General features: G+C 51.9%; 4 protein-coding genes across 4 annotated transcripts; 2 read left to right on the forward strand and 2 right to left on the reverse strand.

Moving 5' to 3' along the window:
- Positions 1-4363: 4363 nt before the first annotated feature.
- On the forward strand, positions 4364-7145 carry J4E82_005834 (uncharacterized protein; the record flags this gene model as incomplete). Its single annotated transcript, XM_051732095.1, has 4 exons — positions 4364-4650; positions 4742-5171; positions 5232-7067; positions 7122-7145. The coding sequence occupies 4 exons, from the start codon at positions 4364-4366 to the stop codon at positions 7143-7145; spliced, it is 2577 nt and encodes an 858-aa protein (XP_051588115.1).
- A 4047-nt stretch (positions 7146-11192) lies between these two features.
- Positions 11193-13064, forward strand: J4E82_005835 (uncharacterized protein; the record flags this gene model as incomplete). Its single annotated transcript, XM_051732096.1, has 6 exons — positions 11193-11468; positions 11519-11555; positions 11609-11691; positions 11754-11838; positions 11893-12564; positions 12640-13064. The coding sequence occupies 6 exons, from the start codon at positions 11193-11195 to the stop codon at positions 13062-13064; spliced, it is 1578 nt and encodes a 525-aa protein (XP_051588116.1).
- A 455-nt stretch (positions 13065-13519) lies between these two features.
- On the reverse strand, positions 13520-13929 carry J4E82_005836 (uncharacterized protein; the record flags this gene model as incomplete). Its single annotated transcript, XM_051732097.1, has 2 exons — positions 13520-13647; positions 13740-13929. The coding sequence occupies 2 exons, from the start codon at positions 13927-13929 to the stop codon at positions 13520-13522; spliced, it is 318 nt and encodes a 105-aa protein (XP_051588117.1).
- A 1062-nt stretch (positions 13930-14991) lies between these two features.
- Positions 14992-16719, reverse strand: J4E82_005837 (uncharacterized protein; the record flags this gene model as incomplete). The annotated part of the gene is made up of 1 exon (XM_051732098.1): positions 14992-16719. One exon carries the CDS (start codon positions 16717-16719, stop codon positions 14992-14994), a length of 1728 nt encoding a protein of 575 aa, XP_051588118.1.
- Positions 16720-18702: the final 1983 nt, after the last annotated feature.

Genomic DNA, 18702 nt, shown 5'->3' on the forward strand with positions numbered 1-18702 from the left:
CCATTGGCTTGGTTGGCTTACTCGGTGTGTTTCGACGTATGTAAAGTTTGTGAGGCTCAAAGGGGGGTGTGTGCGTGATGACCACTAAGAGTGGCGCTATCAATCGCGCAATGATAACGAGGGATGGTCTCACCGCGGCGCACCGCTGCTCCTATCTATGCGTTTTGTCTGAGCGTGTGCTTAAGTAGGGGTCGTGGTCCTCCTTGTTGTGAGGTTGAAAACAGTTTACGTTGGTTCTCTGTGCCTGGATTCTCGGTCAACTCGATCTCGCTCCGCTCATCTTCTCTCTCACACTTGGAACGCCAAGGCTGGATGCCTCGAATAAGACCTTGCCTACCTGGGATGGATGGATAGATGATGGATGGCTGTGATGACCATGGGAGGCTGATGAGGAATTAGCGGGAGCCTGGGATTGCCCTCGATTGTTCAGTCATTCGACCTCGTTACGGTCTCCAACCTCAAGCATGAGGCTATTCACACATTCACGCCGTTCGCCGAGCCACGCAACACTTCGCTATCCATGTACGCCGAGCACTTTACAACGGCCTAAGGCCGGCGAGTACCGCCGTCAGACGTCATTCCACCCATTTGACATCGGCTCCAAAAAGGCCCTGATCGCTACAATACCTTGGAGTGACATGCAGTCGCTGTGCTGTGCTGACCAAGGCTGACCTAACATGGAACCAGCGCCAGCCGGCACGTACTATACACAGAAACGGAACCTGCGCACGCGAGCCCTCCGCGTCAGCGACAAGTAAATCACGGAAGCAAGCACACGAGCAGGACCCTTTCCCGTCCGTTATCTCCCACGTCTTACCCAGATCGCCCCGTTTCCTCGATGGCCAACCGTTGTGTGCCCAACTGTGGATCGTCGCAGTCGCTCTTTCCCAAGAGCGGTCTCGAGGGGCACCGTCCAGGAAATTTCCCCCGAATTTTATCGAATATATCACGTCTAAATGAATCACGTACACGGACCCCCACAGGCATCCCGCGTTTTCGTATCAAGTAGGGACATGCTACCACAACCTTGCCCTACCAGCAGCCAATGTTTCAACTCGACCAAAAAAGATGTGCATCCGTCCTGGTCGCTTCTGACGACGGGGGAGGGGGGCTGTGTTGTTGCATTGCTAGCGGGTCGGGCGGTTGGGTAGTTCCGCGTTTGTTGTGGATTTTGGTATTTGAGGATACTGCATGCAATCAGATATTGCGTGCTTTCGCAACGGACATTTCCGCGGTTCCATGGAGACACACGAAACACTAGAGACGGGCGGAACGCATAGCGACATCGGACCATCGTCGCTTCGTCGCGCGCTGGAAGATTAGGATAAAGCCAGAGACCGCAGAAAGCAGAATAGCATGGTAAAATTGGAAGTGTGTTGAACGACATCTGCGTCTGTAGCGTGGCCCAAGTCGGCAATGCGGCGACAAGCGAGGTTAGAGCGGATTGAGTCGGGTTTAGTAAAGCGTCTAGGCTCCACATCCTTGCTGTATTGCGCTGCATGCAAGTCAGATGCAAGTGGCTTTTGGGGCTTGCATGAGACAGGGAATCACAGCTTAGGCCGCTTAACTCTCTGGGGCAACGAGCGTGGGGTCGTGCTGCTGCTCAATATCTGGTGAACCTTGTCTATGCATGGTGGTTCTGTCATTGATGAGTAAATACCTAGTGGCATCTTGATCCTTTGCAGCAGATGCATAATCACTGGATTAATTGTAAACGTATGTTTGTACCTTCTTGTCCTTCGGCTTTTGACATGTGAAACTCCACCGATTTGGTCAACAGGGATCTAGCCGATCGTTTCCAGGTTAGCGGACGCGCAACACCAAACATTGGTGTTTGCGGCTGGTACTAGATGAATCTCAGCCGAAGTAATGCCATGATGCCACGGTCGCGAGTGGGTAGATCAACATCTCCCTGGACCCTTTATTTTGGTGGGTAGCCCGGTGGGTACAAGCAGTTCGACCTGAAAAGCAATATGCTGCATGAAGTGAGTCCACCAATTACCAGTACCATGCAAGGTGATATTAGGGACGACAGTTCGCGGCTAAACCTGACGTTCGTTTGGGAAATTGAAGGGACCGAGAGCGAGAGAGATGGAGACAGCAACGGCGCGTCCGATCCACACGTACCGCATAAGTCGTCTCGAGATCGTTGAGACCTGTCGTTGCTAGTGAAGCGTGCAACGTAGTCAGTTGTCAGTCGAATAGCGTGTACTCAAGACTCCGTCTAGAAGACGAACCCGTCGAGTCTTCCCTGCTCTCGATGTGGCCCTAGAGATGGTTCGAGATCTTGAGCAGCACAATGTGCATACGTTCTAGAAGAAGAGGTAAGGCCGAAGACAGCGGCCTACAAGCTGCATGTTGTTCTCGACTTTACAGTTTGGTCGTCTCCACCGTCCGCGTCACCGTTGGATCTTGCAGTGTCCTGGTATCTACCAGGCGTACGGATACAACTGCGGAACCGCAGAACGATGCTATTGTTCAGGCCCCCCAGGCATTAACTTGAGTGAAGTTGTGAACAAGTGGATTGTGGTAGCATTAAAGGATGCGCTGTCGGAAGGAGCGCCCGCTACCAACGGCGTCAGCCGCATTGTTGCTGTTGTTGAGCGCGCCATAACTTGGGATTTATCTTTTGGTACCGGCAGGCGTTGTCGGATGCCACTAGAAGCGCAGTTCGCTCTCCACCACGTGCTTTGGCGCTATGGGCGGTGGATCCGTTGTCGCACAAGCCCATCGATAGCTGTGGACCTGGTAAACAAAGACCCTGAAATTGTGAGGCTATCGGGAAATCTAGGAAAGGAAGTGCCGAGCGCGATAGAGCTCGGCACCATTCGGATGACATACTCCACAGTCGGGTAAACGATGGAGATGTTGTAGGAAGTGTAGACGCGGTGAAAGCCCTTTTTCTTCTTCGGCGGTGGTCACAAGACACGGTACTACCGCTCCTGTATAAGCTACATGCAGTCGGCTGACAAGCTTCTCGTTGACGGGCGGCGAGGCACACTTTCCCTGTGTTGTAAATTACAGCCGCAGCCACTGCCTCGATCGTCTACAGGTAGCGTGGATCAATCACTCGAGGTAGCGTGCTTCCTTGGCCTCAAGGTAGCGTAGGCGTACAGAATCGGCTTGTTGCTAGACGCTGTAGACGGTCAGAAGGAGCGGGTAGGCAATGCACAGGAGCCAATGGAGACGGGCTATTTATTCGCGTAAGCTTTTGCCGGCTGGTGTTGGTGGGTCGTAGTCGCGCAGTAGAACATGTCAAGAGGGAACATTGGCGAGGGACAGTGACGTCCTGGGATCAGCGCTGTGCAGCTGGTAAGGTAGTTCTTCTAGTCCTTCTCGAATCAAAACACCGAGGGCCTAGGAGTAGTCGTGTGTGTTCCAAGCTCAGGCATGTGTCTTGTGAGTGGTGTACTCGTGCCCATCCGGATGAGAGCAGTCCGATAAATTTCCCGCTCATACTTTGGCCTCCGAGACTCTGTCCGGGGTTCCCAAGTATTCTGGTAGCACGGTTCAGGCGGTCTCGATAGGAACAAGGGCGTGCATGCTAAGCGGCAAGGCAAGCATTCTCCCGTGCGGCCCAGGATGCCAAACCGCCGTCCGTCAATCGCATTCCATGTAGTATCCCAAGCGGGCCCGTGTCGCAGCAAATGCGTCAGGTAGGCATGTCGTGTGCTTGCGAGTATTGCTTTTATGAGTCGCGCATTTGACGACACTGTGGAGAGGGGGCGAGAGCACTTGGAGGGTAGGGAACGCCCCAAACAGGACCCTAGGCTGCACGTCCAGGCATAGCCCAGGGATGGGCCTCTGGCTGCACGTGTGATTGGTGTCCGAGAGTGAGTGGTGGGGGCAGCGTGGGTGCCGAACGCTCCACACACTGCATCTCATTCTTCTCACCAAGGCCCAGCGTCACGACTCACGACCCACCCAGTGCCACCGGCTGCCCGTCGTATGCTGGAGCCCGCATCGCTGCAATTCAATTATTGCGCCGCTCACTGGTCCCGGGAGCGCGACAATTCGAGGCTTGTTCCCCGTGGGCGACATCAGAGGCATTCCAATATCTATTCAGTGACCAGGCCGTTGTGTTGGCACTCGCTCAGCAACCACACGCAAACATTACACGGGCTTCTGGAAGCCTACCACAGCGACTACCAAATATTACTAGCACTGCACTCGTCGGCCGCGCAGTCTGCCTGTCCAGCGCTCAGGGCCTACTTCGGCTGTGGTTGCAGCTGGCAGCTAACGTGGGGTGCGCCCATCCGATTCAGAGCACGCGCCGACCCAGCTACATCATCGCCTTCCTTTGAGAGGCACACTCACAATTACTGCCGCCCACCAAAGAGGGCACCACCCCGACTGCAAACCCATGGACTTTGCAACAGCAGCGGGCGCCATGGAGGTACAGTCGGCCGAAGACACGTCCAAGAGGGGCATGCTCCAGGATGCTATATTCCCAGCATTTGGCAACGATGCGGGCACGCCCAGCGTTGAATCGCCAGAAGAACTGCAGAAGAACGATCCGCTGGGTACGCAAATTTGGAAACTGTATTCGCGAGCAAAGACGCAGCTGCCCAATGCAGAGCGCATGGAGAACTTGACATGGCGAATGATGGCCATGAACATGCGGCGCGCCGAGATGGATCGCAATAAAGGGTACGCATTTCGCCATTTGCTTTTGCGTCGCTACCACTGCGAGTCTTGTTGTCCACGACCAGCTCAGCTAACTGTGATTTCTGCTGAATAGGCCCGCTCCGGATGCGCAAAACAATGAAATGATGCCGCCGCCGCCAACAAGTTCGAGCGCAAGACCGCCGCCAAGATCCGCACCCAGCGGCATCGCCCAGCAGTTGAGGAAGTCGCAAGACCAGCAGGCGCAGGTACAGGTACAGGTACAGGCCAACTCACCCCACGACGCCATGAACCTGGACGATTTTATATTTCCCTCGTCCGTCGGCAGTCCTGCAGGCCTGTCGCCCGAATTGTCGAATGATGATGCGGCTCCATTTAATCCATCTGCCCCAGCGATACCGATAAGAAAGCCGCATCTAGCCAACGACCATAATCTCTCCCTCGCCCGCGCTTCCGCCCCTTCAGTGCCTCCTGCTATCCACAGAGAGGATGAATTTGGCTACGTTCCGCGACACGTCCGCAAGACCAGCATCGACGAGCGACGAGTGAGTTCCTTATCTCTCTGCCTATCACATCCCAACAGAGCACAACTAACGTCTTATCAGCCTCCCAAGCGGCGCGCTGAAGCCTCTCCTCTGGTCCCTCCCGTCAACAGCATCATGATACCCACCGATGCCCAGGCCGAGCAAGACCTGCACCAGTACTCGCTCGACAGCCACTCCATGCAGCCCCCCACCTTCCCAGCCTCACAGGCACAGGTCCCCTTCTCCATAGACACCTTCTCTATGCACGACCAGGACCCCGTCATACATTCAGCAGGGCCCTACCAGCAGAGCTTCTCCGGCTTCTCTCCTGTCGGCTCGCCACTCATGAGCCACAACGCCTTCAACTCCAACATGTTCAACCAACACTCCATGGCTTCCTCCCTCAACTCCACCGACTACTACTCTCCACCCAGCTCCGCTTTTCCCTCCACCGTCTCCACTCCGCAACCCATACCCGAAGACAACCAGATGTACTTTGACAGGAGTGGCATGGACGTTCGCAACACACACGGCAGCGCCTCATACGGTCCTCACCGACCTTCCAACCTGTCGACTTCCATGCAGCCCCAGTTCATCTTCAACCCCGGTGGCAATGACTCCGTCTTCAGCCCTGTGACGAGCGCGAGCTCCTCACTGCCATTCTCAGCCTCGTCGTTCGGCCAGTCGAGTCACGTAGATCCGTCTCAAGTGCTCCACAACCACCTGCCCTTGCGCCAGCAGCATGAGATGCAGATGGGACGTCAGGAGAACATGTTCACCTTTGGCGCAGACTCAGACGCCGAAGACGACGAAGGCAGCGCGTTTGCAGACCGCACCATGCCATCACAAGATTACTCGCACATGGAGGACGGGTCACTTGATTTCAACAACGGCTACCAATGGGAAACCAATCTTTCGAATCAGTTCAACCCCATGCAGGCGCGGTATCCGGCCGGGCCCCCACGCAAGACTGTTACAATTGGCGGCACCGAAATGGTGCACTCACCGCAAGATCACTGGAGCCCTGGGGGCAGTCTTGGGCGCACGCATGGCTCGGCTGCCTCTGTAAGCGACATACGCAATCGAGGAAGCGATCCACGACGCCAGAAAATACCCCGCACTAGCTCAACTCCTAACGCTGCTGGAATGCTGCACCAGGGCATGCACGGCCTCGTTTCGTCGCCCAATTCGCCGCCAGAGTCTGGCTTTAGTTCTGCAGCCCCATCACGACCTCAAAGTCCAGGTGGCTCAAAGCAAGGCGAAGGCGGTGCCCCCACAACCTGCACCAACTGCTTTACCCAGACAACGCCTTTGTGGCGGCGCAACCCTGAGGGACACCCACTTTGCAATGCATGCGGTCTATTCTTGAAGTTGCACGGCGTTGTTCGGCCTTTGTCGCTCAAAACCGATGTCATCAAAAAGCGCAATCGGGGTAGCGGCAATGCACCTGTAGGCACGACATCCACGCGATCTTCCAAGAAATCGTCCCGAAAGAACTCCATTGCGCATACCCCGGTGACGACGCCTACGTCCCACAAAGCGGCGGAGTCGGAGTCTCCAAAATCCACCGGCTCTGGCGGAGCTTCTGGTACCATGTCCAATGCTACCACCCCGACATCTACGAAACCGAGCGGTGTAGTTCCAATAGCTCCCGGTCCACCCAAGTCCAATAGTTCTGTGAACTTGTCTCAGACTCGCGGTGTCCCTGTTGCGCCGAAACGTGTTCGCGGTTCAAGTAAAACCGAGTCACAGGAGCTAGAGATGGCAGATGCGGACGACACGAATGGAAGAGCGCCTACGTTGCGCAGGAAGGATACTGCGATTGCGAGTCCCAGTCCTTTCCCAGGTCAGAATCTAGGTGCCCTTCCTATGGGTGCTATGGGCCAAGGCCTGCAATCATCTGGCCCTGCTGAATGGGTAAGTAATTCCGTGCTGAAGCAAAATAGTAACATGCTAACAAATGTTTTACAGGAATGGTTAACCATGAGCTTGTGATCTCGGCATACCTGCACACATTCTTCACCGCTACCATCCACCACCAATTCCGAACAACCGATTTGGGGCCCTTTGTGGCTTATTAACGACCACTACGTCTGTTTTGCTTTCATGATGTAACTGGTGTTTGGAGTTCTCTATCTCTATCTCGAGCATGGTCATGCTAGGCCAATCTGCTGTCCTTTTTGTACACACCGCCTTTGATACCTCAAACCCTTTCCGCGATGCGAGATTTACCCTTTGCAACGATAGACGCGGTCTAGCTTCCTTCTCTGTTCTGTTCTGTTCTTTTTTCTTTTTGTGACATACCCTGTTTGCTTTTTTCAGCCGACACCGGCCAGCAGATTGAGATGGAGGAGACAGGCGCTCCATCGACGAAAGCTACTCAGCATCATCAACCCGCTCTCTAATACCTGGTCAATGGAGATACTTTGGTACTCGTACCAGTGGCGCCCTTTGGAGCGGTCCCCTGCTTCTCTTATTGCATGAGCTTATGAGAAGAGACGAGAGAAGAGAGAAGAGAGATATCCTGGGGTTCTTTAGTCTGTCCGTTACACCCGCGAAGAGGCATAGAATAAGGCGGTTACGCATCTTTTATGATGCTGAGTTCGACTCTGCTTTTGGCGCTCGAGTTTTACTGTACGGGAACGAATCTAGGTGGGCGCTCACAAACGTTTCGATTATACACAAAGGAAAGCACATAGGCAAGAGGCGTGTATATACGGAGACTATGGGTGTGCTTTTTTAGTGATATCCTTGATGACCGAATTGTTCTGGCGTAATCTTGGAGGGAACAGGATGGGATGAGCCAATGCTATCTTTTATGACTCTTCTGCGTATATGTGGTGCCTTTTGGTCTTGTGACATAAAACGTGAGTGGTTTGGACATTAGGCAATGAGATGTCCATTATCATTTCTTTATAAGCGGAACACGCAGGAAACGTTTATGAAGGGATGCCCGACATGCTGTTTCCGAGCCCCTCAGCATACGTCACACTTGGCTAAAATGCGGAGACATGTTCGACGTTGTCCCTCATCAACATACTTTCACATAACTGATTGTTACCATTGCACTTCGAATAGCGTGTAAATCTTCTAGTATTTGCAACTACGAACGATATGCCGAGAGCTCTGATACTGGTTGCAGATGGATCTGAGGAGATTGAATTCGTCACGCCTTACGACGGTACGTTGTCCGCCAACCTATAGCATGAGGCTGCACAGATCTTTCCAATCAGGCGAGCATGGTAGAGTTATCTTCAATAATCTCCAAAAAGAAGCGAACAGGTAGTAGTTGATACTGATGCTCATGGCAGTCCTGACCCGTGCTGGCTTCGAAGTAAAATCAGCTGGTGTATCCCTCAAGAACAAGAGTTACGCACAGTAAGTTCCTACAACCCCTTGCCCTCATTCGTTCTCTAGTCGTCCTCCCGTATTCGCGCTCGAGAGTGACGGAAAGGTGTTGTCTCATGTTTGGTAACCGTGGTCTCACCTCCAAACACTTTTCTACCCTTCTCTTTGTTGTTTCGGGGGCGTGACTGGAAGTAAATAACATCATGTGTTAGCCTATCACGCAACATCCGCATCGTGCCCGATTACCAAGAACTCTCATCGGTTTCGGGAGATGCGCATGAGCGCTATGACGTGTTGATATTGCCCGGTGGCGCACCAGGAGCAAAGACCTTTTGCGGAGACAATACTGTCTTGGATCTTATCAACGATTTTCGAAAGAGGGCGAAATGGGTTGCAGCAATTTGCGCCGCAACGACGGCGCTTGTTGCCGCGCATAAGAGGGATGATGGTACAGGGGAGGTTACGACGACGGTTACTAGTCATCCGAGCGTAAAGGACGAGGTGGTGCAGGCTGGATGGCAGTATTCTGAGGAAAGAGTCGTGGTTGATCAAAATATCATTACGAGTCGGGGACCAGGGACTGCAATACTTTTCGCGCTTACCATTGTGGAGGAGCTCTGTGGGAAGGAGAAGAGGGATGAGGTTGCTGGGCCGATAGTTGTTGCTGAGACGCTGTGAGGGAGGATGTATGTAGTGTGGGTTAGTACAGTTTGACGAAGATTGCGCTGGTTGACCGTGTGCGCTGAAGCTACCCAAAAGGCAGAGTATTATGCTCTGATTGACACGGCCTTACCACGAGGCAGAAAAAATTCGGTACAATGTGAGTAGAGGATATAGTTAATCGTTCGTTCTCTCGAAGACAGGAAACATGCGATGTATGTTGATGCGTTAGAAGCAGTCATATATTCGTTATATACACTAAAGCGAGAGAACTGCAGTGCCGAGCGAGTGACCATGTATCAAGATACAGACCTTTCGTGTGGTGCTGCTTTGGAAGGCTGTCACTTGCTCAGATCTGATGGAGATAAAGCCAACCCATGCTCATATTGCGCACTTTGCTCCAAGTGCTGAACGGTACAGGCTTGCAAAGTTCCACAGCATACAATACATGCGATGAAACTGTTATCCGGCATTGTGTCAACGGCAGATTGACACCGCTTGCCTCGAACGAGTAACTCGTAATTTGCGTTTCGGACCGACGATGATACTTGGAACGATTGGCGAAGCGGGGGAGTGATAAAAGAGCTTGGAGTTTGCGGGGGATGTACGGACCGTGCTGAAACTTTGGAAGTGTGCAATGACATGGGTGGTGGTAACGTTTAGAGAACAACACATCTCGCAAAGTACGTCGATAGAGGCTGCTGGACCAAGGTCGTGGTTGCATCGCATGGTCTTGATGTCGTATTGATGCTGCTATGGGTGATGGCATTTCATCTCGGTTACTGAATACGCGGAATACGGTGAAGCGAAGACTGTACAGGGCTGCATTGACCAAGAGTCGCTGCGTGGCACAACGCCGTCATCACCATGGCGGTGCACATATCGTTATAGTACTACATGATGAGTGTGACCATGTGTCTGGCTCGACGCGTGGATATGTCCCTGGAACGGCCTTTGTGCTTATTGAGCGAACAATTAGTGGTGAGCATGATCGTTTCGTGTCGAATGTTGATACCTGCACGGGTCCTCCATAACTGATAGCATATGTGCAGTTTGCTTTGACTGGAGAAAAAAACGCTGTGCTGTGTGATCTTGGTCACTAAGTATCGCAACACCAGCTCGACAGGCATGGTATTTTATTTGTGGATTTAATGCTGCAAGCTTCGACTAGGATAACAATAGCTAACAGCACAAGCAGTCAGGCCTCGACTCCCAATGGCCTGGAGGGTGGATCGCAAAAAAGGAAAATTGCCTGTGGAGTACATGACAAGTCGTGCGTTCGGAGGTTTTCCCATGCGAGATGTTACAGCAAACCCCGCAAAGGAATCTAACCGAGATGGACGGAGAGCGGCAGAGGCGTCAATCGCAGCAGGGTCTCAGCTCATTTCGTCTATCCTCGCGACGACACCATTGTTGCACAAACACTTCTTCGTGCGCGCACTGCAACGACACATCGCAACGTTGCCTACTTTTGCCGCCGGCACGGACGCGTGATGACATGTCGCTAGAGGAGGATTGCCGACATGCTTCCGCCGGAGCTTCCTAACAAACTCTCTACCAGGAAAAGCTCCCTTAAGGCGACCACATACGCGTCATTAGAGGCTGTTTTGTATGCGCTTCGGTCGTATTGCAAGAACGATAATTGGATGACTTGCGGCAAGTTTATCTCAAGAGCTGCACTCAAGAGGCCACTCCGAAACGCAAAGGGAGACCCTTGGCTTAGTGATCGGCAAGGACCTTGCCTGAGACGCACTAGCAGTCAAATGACGGCTCTTTGGCTAGCAGCCCCGTCGCCGGCACCTTCAAGTAGTCGGCTTGGACAGTGACCGTATATACCGTATGAACCGTATGATGCAGATCGCACCACGGATCCTAATGCTGGTAGACTGGGGACTGTTAGTGATAAAGGAGGACAATCACATTGCGCCGTCCTGCGGGCCAGACACTCTCTACCTACCCGTCCCAGATACCAAGCATCAGCAAGGTCAGCAGTCAGAATTGGATCTAGTGTCTACTTGACCGCTCGTCGCAAAGATGGCTAGCAAGCTTGAAAACGTCAATTCCTCTGCTACGCCTTCCACATCAGAGCCTACGACCATGGACCTCCTGAATCTCACACAGTTGACGCACACGCTGCAGACTGCAGCGATAGCTGCACTCATCTTCGCAATATGCGCATATGTTCCCAAACTCAAGCGCAAAGCCCAGTTGGGGAGTATCCCGACCCTCGGCGGCCTCCAGGGCGGAGAGAAGCAGCGACAAGCATACCTCGCGTCCGCGAAGAAGATGTATGAAGATGGATACACCAAGGTAATTTACCTATAGCTACATGGGGATACATCTGCTTATGCCACTTTTAGTTCAAAGACTCGATCTACAGAATCAATGGAGAGAGTGGTATGTCAACCTTTCTGAAGTGCAACTATCGACCATCACTCACTCCCCCATAGGCGAAGACAACGTTGTCGTACCTTTGAGCCTACTTCCAGAACTACGGAAACTTCCTGATGATGTCCTCAGCTTCCCTGAAGCTGTCAAGAATGCAAGTGGATAATAGCCATCGATGTCTCATTCAACAACGCTAATTGCTTACAGAGCATGGAAGTCAAATACACCAGACTAGCGGTCGAGGGATCCACAGCCGTCCATTCGGTCAGGTCTGACCTCACACCCGCGCTAAGTAAGTTCTGACAGGTATGGTGCTTGCGAGCTAGGGAAGCTAATATGATGTCAGCTCGGTTGAACCCAGTCATCTGCTCGGAGGTCGACGCCGCAATTCGAGAGTGCATGCCCCCTTGTGACGACTACACTGAAGTCTACATCAACCAGAAACTCGTCGATGTCGTCGCAAAGGTCTCTGGCCGTGTCTTTGTTGGACCAGAACTATGCCAGCACCCGGAGTATCTCGACCTTGCGGTCAACTATACCCTCGATCTTATGGCTGCAGTCAACGCCTGCAAGAAACTCCGTCCAATCACGAAGGCTTTCTTTGCTCCTCGTACCCCAGAAGTTCAACAGCTCCGCAAACGTGAGAAGCAACTGTCCGACTTCCTGCATCCAATCGTGGAGGAAAGGATGACTGCCAAGTCGAAGGACCCCAACTGGCAGGCGCCGGACGATATGCTGCAGTGGATGATCACACGTTCTGACGGTAAAGACTCAGTCGACCAAATTGCTCATTTCCAACTCGGACTCATCTTCGCTGCCATCCATACCACGACTATGACCGTCACGAACATTCTGTACACACTTGCCGTCACACCAGAGTACATCGAACCCATGCGCGAAGAGATCCGCAATGCCATGGCTGACAACGGTGGAATCATCACTTCCCGTGCTCTGCAACAAATGGAGAAGCTTGATAGCTACATGAAAGAGGTTACGCGCTTTTACCCTCCTGGCGTCAGTAAGTGAAGCTCTGCCGATCCTCTCCCATACGCACTCTCATGAAAGAAAACATCGCAACTAACCCGCTATCTAGCATCCTTTGGCCGCCGCGTTCTCAAAGGCATAACCCTCAGTAACGGCCAATACATCCCTGCTGGTGTTCTCATCGAAGTCCCCGCCGCGGCCATCTACCTCGACAGCGAACACTACCCCTCCTCTTCTGAATTTGACGGCTTCCGCTCTTACAAGCTACGTTCCAGCGGCAAGGCAGCGGATATTGCGCGCAACCAATTCGTCACTACCAACGAGACCAACTTGGGTTTCGGTTACGGACGCCATGCGTGCCCCGGCCGCTTTTTCGCTGCCAATGAGATCAAGATGATCTTAGCAAGGCTGATTTTAGAGTACGACATCGGGATGCCGAATGGTGAGACAGAGAGGCACCCCAACATTGAGATGGGAAGACAGAGTATACCGCATCCAGGGAAGACGTTAACGTTCAAGAAGGTGCAGATTTAGGCTTTTTCGTATGACATGAGGTTGTGGCATTCATAGCGGGTGACTAGTTGAGTGATTAGAGATATCTACACCTAATGCGCTGTTACTTGATAGCAGGTCAAGGTACTCAACAAAACTTTGGTACTCCACATAACACAATAGAGGCGTTGCGCTGCAGTCTATCAGATGTCTACATCTAAATACCTATAGCTATTCCTATCATTCCATATCCTCGTCGTAAACACCCCCAAACTAGCCCACTATCCTGAGGATGCCCAATGTGTTAGGTTTACCTCCTTCTCTCTGACAGCAATCTCTCTCGGTCTGCACAAGCCTCTTTCCATACGTCCGTCCAAATATATTTGTACCTGTAAACTTCTTGTTAGTGTGGCCACCACAACTCCCACCCACGCTTCATCGCCAGGTAACCTCATTCGTATTACAATATAATCGTCTAGCTACGCAACACCGATGACTTAACGGTCATCAACTTCGACCACATCAGGGACTCCACATGTATCAAAGGTGTTGTTTCTCTCCATAAAAGTAGTCGTAGCACTGGTTCTGTCTTTGATCGTAGGTGAATAATTCTGGGGAATCTTGCCTGATACAGACAAAAGCGATGTTAGCTTCTTCTCTTCAGTCTTGAACTATGACATATACCAAGATCGCTTAAACATGCGTGTGGAAACGTACCGGTAACAGCATCACTTCCATTGTCATTGCCCCAGCCCACTATCATAATCGCTTTCCCCAAAAGCCATACACTATTCACCACAAGTATCACGCCAAGGAGGATGGAGCGGCCTGGAATACTGTTGATAGAAGAGACGCTGTCTTGAACCACTGAGGGCCCGTCCATCGGAACGAATGTTCCTGGTGTCATTGTTGTGGTGTTAGCGATGGAATGGTGCATGTTTGGACGGCTCGGGTAGATGGTAAAATAGATGTATCTGATTGTGGGTCTGAGCAACGAAGGGTACGGATTGATTGCGTGATGGAAGTGAGAGTAAATGGGTGAAGTAAAATCTGGTGTTGGTTTTGTAGCGACTGGGCTTCGGTTACCGAAGCGGGCTGCGATGATAAGTACCAAGGAACGACGACGGATCTTTGCTTTTTTCTTACATGAAAAGAGAGAGGCAATATGAGACTGCGTAAATACTGTGTCGTGGTTATCGGTATAAAAAAAAGCGACAAAAGTGTGTGGAGTTATGTTTCGTCTTAAGCTCTGGTGAAGACGCTGTGACTGTCTTAGGAATGTCTGACTGATAAAGGGAACCTACCATCACGTACAAACTTTACAAAACGGTTGAGACAAGTCTTGGATGCGGTTTCAGCGATTTGTAATCTTTCTAGGCGAGGGACTGGTAGGTTGTTTGTTGTGGGTAACGGCATGCGCATAGGTTTGGCGAACGGATGTGTGGATTGCTCGATTGTTAGAACTTGAGAGTTAGAAAGTTATGGAAGTGGAACAAGCACGTCAGGTTTTTTTGTTGAATAATCCTAAGCCAAGTTATAGTTACTCTCTGTCACAACTTGGGTTTGGGTGGTACGCTCTCTGGTTGCTGATACGGACATTGACCCAGAATGTGCCCAGATAAAGACAGAAAAAGATCCTTTTATCTAATCACACTGGATATCCAACATAGCTACATGACATATAATTATATAAAACGAATAGACGTACACAGGTCCTGCGAAAGTTTTGAAAGTCGTGTGTATCTGCTTGTTCCAGATTATCATGTTTCATATGAATATGTTGAACAGCAAGAACAATCTCAAACTCAAAATGTGCATTGTGGGTATATAGTAATTATCATATCCTCCTTCCATGTTTCGCCGTACATCATGCGCTCATAAGTCGAAAATTCATCGTAATGAATACCTGCGTGCGATACGGAATGCAGGCAGCATCTCAAAAAGCTTCCGTAGTTTCTCTCCGTCTTCCCTACTCCTCGCGTCTACCCCTCCTGTTGTTGTCAATGAAAACCTTCTTGAACCTGAAGTTGCACAAGTCCTTGGTAACCTGCCATGAGCTCTTCGCGTTCTGTGCAACAAGCTGTCGGGTAGGCTGCTGGAACAACTGGTCAATCTCCTCAAGTGTCAGATCCTTGGTCTCAGGCATGAAGAAGATCTGATAGAACCAGCCCAATACAGCGATACCACCGTAGAAACCCAGCGAAAGACCCGTCTTGGTGAAGGTGTTTTGCATGCCAGTGAAGTTGTAGGTGACGATGAAAGAAGACAGGAAGAGCCATCCGGTAGAGGTGGTCATTCCGTAGGAACGGAGGTAGGTTGGGTAGACCTCAGAGGGAATGACCCATGTCAACGCGGCGTAAGAACCAAAGAACAGTTCGTACAGGATAAGACCGGTGAAGTAGGTACCGAGAGTACCTTGCAGAGATTCGATCTGGTATGAGACACCAACAAGGACGAGGCCGACGAGGAAACCAGGCAACATGGCAATGGCCCAGAAACGACGACCACAGGTTTCCATAAGGAAAATGGCTGGGATGGTACCGATGAGGAGAGAACCACCTCCAACAAGCGCCATGTAGTTGGAGGTAACCTTGTCGAAACCGACTTGGTTCATGAGTACACTCATGTAGTACATAATGGCGTTGATTCCCGTAAATTGGCCAAGGAAGATCATGATGTTGGCGTAGATGATAGCGCGGCGAGCACGCGGCTTGGTGAAGAAGTCCATCCATGGGAAGCGGTTTGTGCGCCCAGCAGCCACCTCGGCTTCTTCCATCTCAGTGCTAACCTTCATGACGAAAAACTCCTCACGAGCTTCGTGGGTAGCAGTGCCACGAATGCGCTTCCAGACCTTGAATGCCTCCAGAGTCTTGCCCTTGTGCATAAGGTACCTAGGAGATTCAGGCATGAAGAGGATACCAATGCCCATGATAGTGGAGAAGACGAGCGATGAACCGAGGATATAGCGCCAGTTGCCCGGTACAGTGATGAACATGGCTGCAACGGCATAGCCAAGAACTTCTCCGAGGGCAATGTTGAACTGGTAGAGGGAAACAAGGTTACCACGGAGTCTGCTTTCGACAGTCTCAGCGACGTAGACGGGGACAGTACCACCTTCGAGACCGACACCAGCACCGAGGATGACACGAGCAGCAACAATCATGCCGTAGTTCATGGATCCGGCCTCGAGCGCGCCACCGATAGTGTAGAGGATACAGGAGATGAGGATAGCCCAGCGGCGACCGAAGTATTCGTTGCATGGCGAAATGAGGAAGGCACCTGCAATAGCTCCTAGCGGCATACCAGAGTTGACAAGGGAGTTTTGCTGAGCGGTAAGGTGGAGATCATCGGGAAGTGTGAGGTTAGCACCAGAGATGAGCGACTGGTCCAAGCCAGAAAGCAGACCACCCATAGATGCGAAAGCGACAATCATCCATGTGAAATGCTTGGGATTCTTGAATTCGATATCCAAGAAGCCCTTCTTGTAGTTGGCCTGCTCCAACTCCTTCTCGAGATCCTGAATCAGGTTCTCAGATTCCCATCCCCTCGCATCTTCGAGCTGTTCGGTCTTGGCCTTGGGTGCGGAGTAATCTGGTGTAGGAGCGACCGCAATGTTATCGACCTTTTCGTTTTGCATTGGCTGTTGCGGCGACGACGTGTCGTGCATCTCAACAACCTTGGTGTCCTTCTCGTCCATGGTGGGCAGTGATCAGCAAGGGACCAGCAGAAAGGATAGAGAAAGGTAGAGGGAGAAGGTCTGCAGCAAAAGGCTGGTATCTCACAACCCCTCACAAGCGGACGAGTCTCCGCCCTTTATAAACCCCAGTGGAGACGACCCATGCCCATGGAGAACCTCCCCATGGCGCTCCCCATCCCGCCATCAACGTGACGTGACGTACGCGTGGAGTCTCCATGGCACGAACGCGGCAAAAAATTTGTCTTTCGCGGATCGCAATGCCGGGGTAGTAAGCACCAGTGCATGGCCGGTTGTTGCAGACTTATCATGGGCTGCCCAGGAAGAGTAAGGCGGGTGGAGATAAACAAGCAAAGGACCGACCGTCTTGGTGGAGCTTGGCTGCAAAGAAGCTTCTAGCGGCCCACATGCGGCTCTGCGGTTGGATCCAATATTCTTGCCGATATACTCTCCGGCCAGGTGTGGAAGGTTGCGCGTGTGTTCGTCTCGAGGAAGCCTTTCCATACCACAACAAGATACCGCAGATGCTGGTTTCAAGAGCGCCAAGTTTGACATGAAGACAAGCATTACGGAAGGCGCGGAAGAGGCGCATGGCTCAACGTTCGCGACCAGTTCTGTTGTCTCCCGCTACCAGCTTCTCGAACGCCCAACCAATACCAAACTCTGCGCGCCATGACGTCGAGAGCCCTCGTGATGTGTCAAGAAACGGCGCGAATTGCAAGAGTCCAAGACCCGAAAGTCCATGCGTCCCATCGGAACCGGAGGCAAGGGTTGGTATGGTGTGAAAAGCCAATTCCCATCGCCATCGGGGGTAAACGCTTGATTCGGCGCCCATACCGTTTTCGGACGACCCGGTACAATAGTGCAGAGGGAGCATACCTTACTAAAGTACGCCGTCCGACATGTTCCGCTCCAGCCTCGTGCTCCCCCGTTCTCCAGGCTCTCCAGGCCTTGCTGTTGGGTGGATCTTGGAGGAGACCTGGGGGTGCTCACACGCGGGTTGGGGGCCGCCTCGGGCAGAACCGGCGGCGACTTCCAACACCATCAAGCACTTGCGGGATAGTATGCTTAGCAGGTCTTGTTGTGCCGAGCGGCCTTTTGTTGGTGTTCAATTCTGTGTGATACTATCGTCCCTCATCTCCATTGTGAATTACGCTTGGGGCTTATGACTACCCAGCCAGACATCATATCAGTGCGCACTGATCTTGGGATCGGAGGTGGACCACATCGCTGAATCCTACAACATCATAGCGCCTACATCGGACCACTCGCCTGCCTCCGACATTCTAGAGCTCCGATCCAATACACTACTACAAGACACAAGCCAAGCCATTAGCTAAATGTCTCCATATCACGACTCCACACGGAGCCTCACGAACTCTACCGTGTATATGCGCAAGCGGTGTGACTGGTCGAGAAGCTTCAGTGGATCATGCCCTGACTCGAGCAAGAAGAATCCCATGCTATGGCTTGATTTGCATAGCACAAACACCTGTCACACTTCTTCCATCCTTCCCAGAATGATGTACTTGTATCTCTCTCTTGCATTAGTACGATTTGTGGCTGTCAACTCTAAGTACTCACTCCGTCACCGTCATCATCGAAACTGGATAACGTCCCACCCAGAACAACAAATTTGAGCTTTACATTGTATAGTTACGCCGTTGCATCCAGCCTGGCGTCCAGATCCGTCTTGAATCCGTCACTTCCTTTGTTACTGCACGGTTCAGGCGGACTCGAATGGGTCGTAGCACGCGGTCGCCATCTATGGCATCTTTCTCCACAAGACCCACGGTTCCAGACGCTTGGAAATGCTAAAGATTGCTACACCGACAGAAGAAGGTTTCGACGCCCAAATTCTTTCTGCCACTTTCATTGCTCTGCCCCTGTCTACAATCTTTCTCATCTTAAACATTCCAGTCCCATCTATAGTATGGTGTAAGCTATGCCGACATATCATGAAAGTCTAGCGTCCGTCGTTATACA

Source organism: Alternaria postmessia (assembly GCF_024291825.1).
Source record: "Alternaria postmessia strain BMP 2775 chromosome Unknown scaffold_32, whole genome shotgun sequence".
Classification (NCBI taxonomy): domain Eukaryota; kingdom Fungi; phylum Ascomycota; class Dothideomycetes; order Pleosporales; family Pleosporaceae; genus Alternaria; species Alternaria postmessia.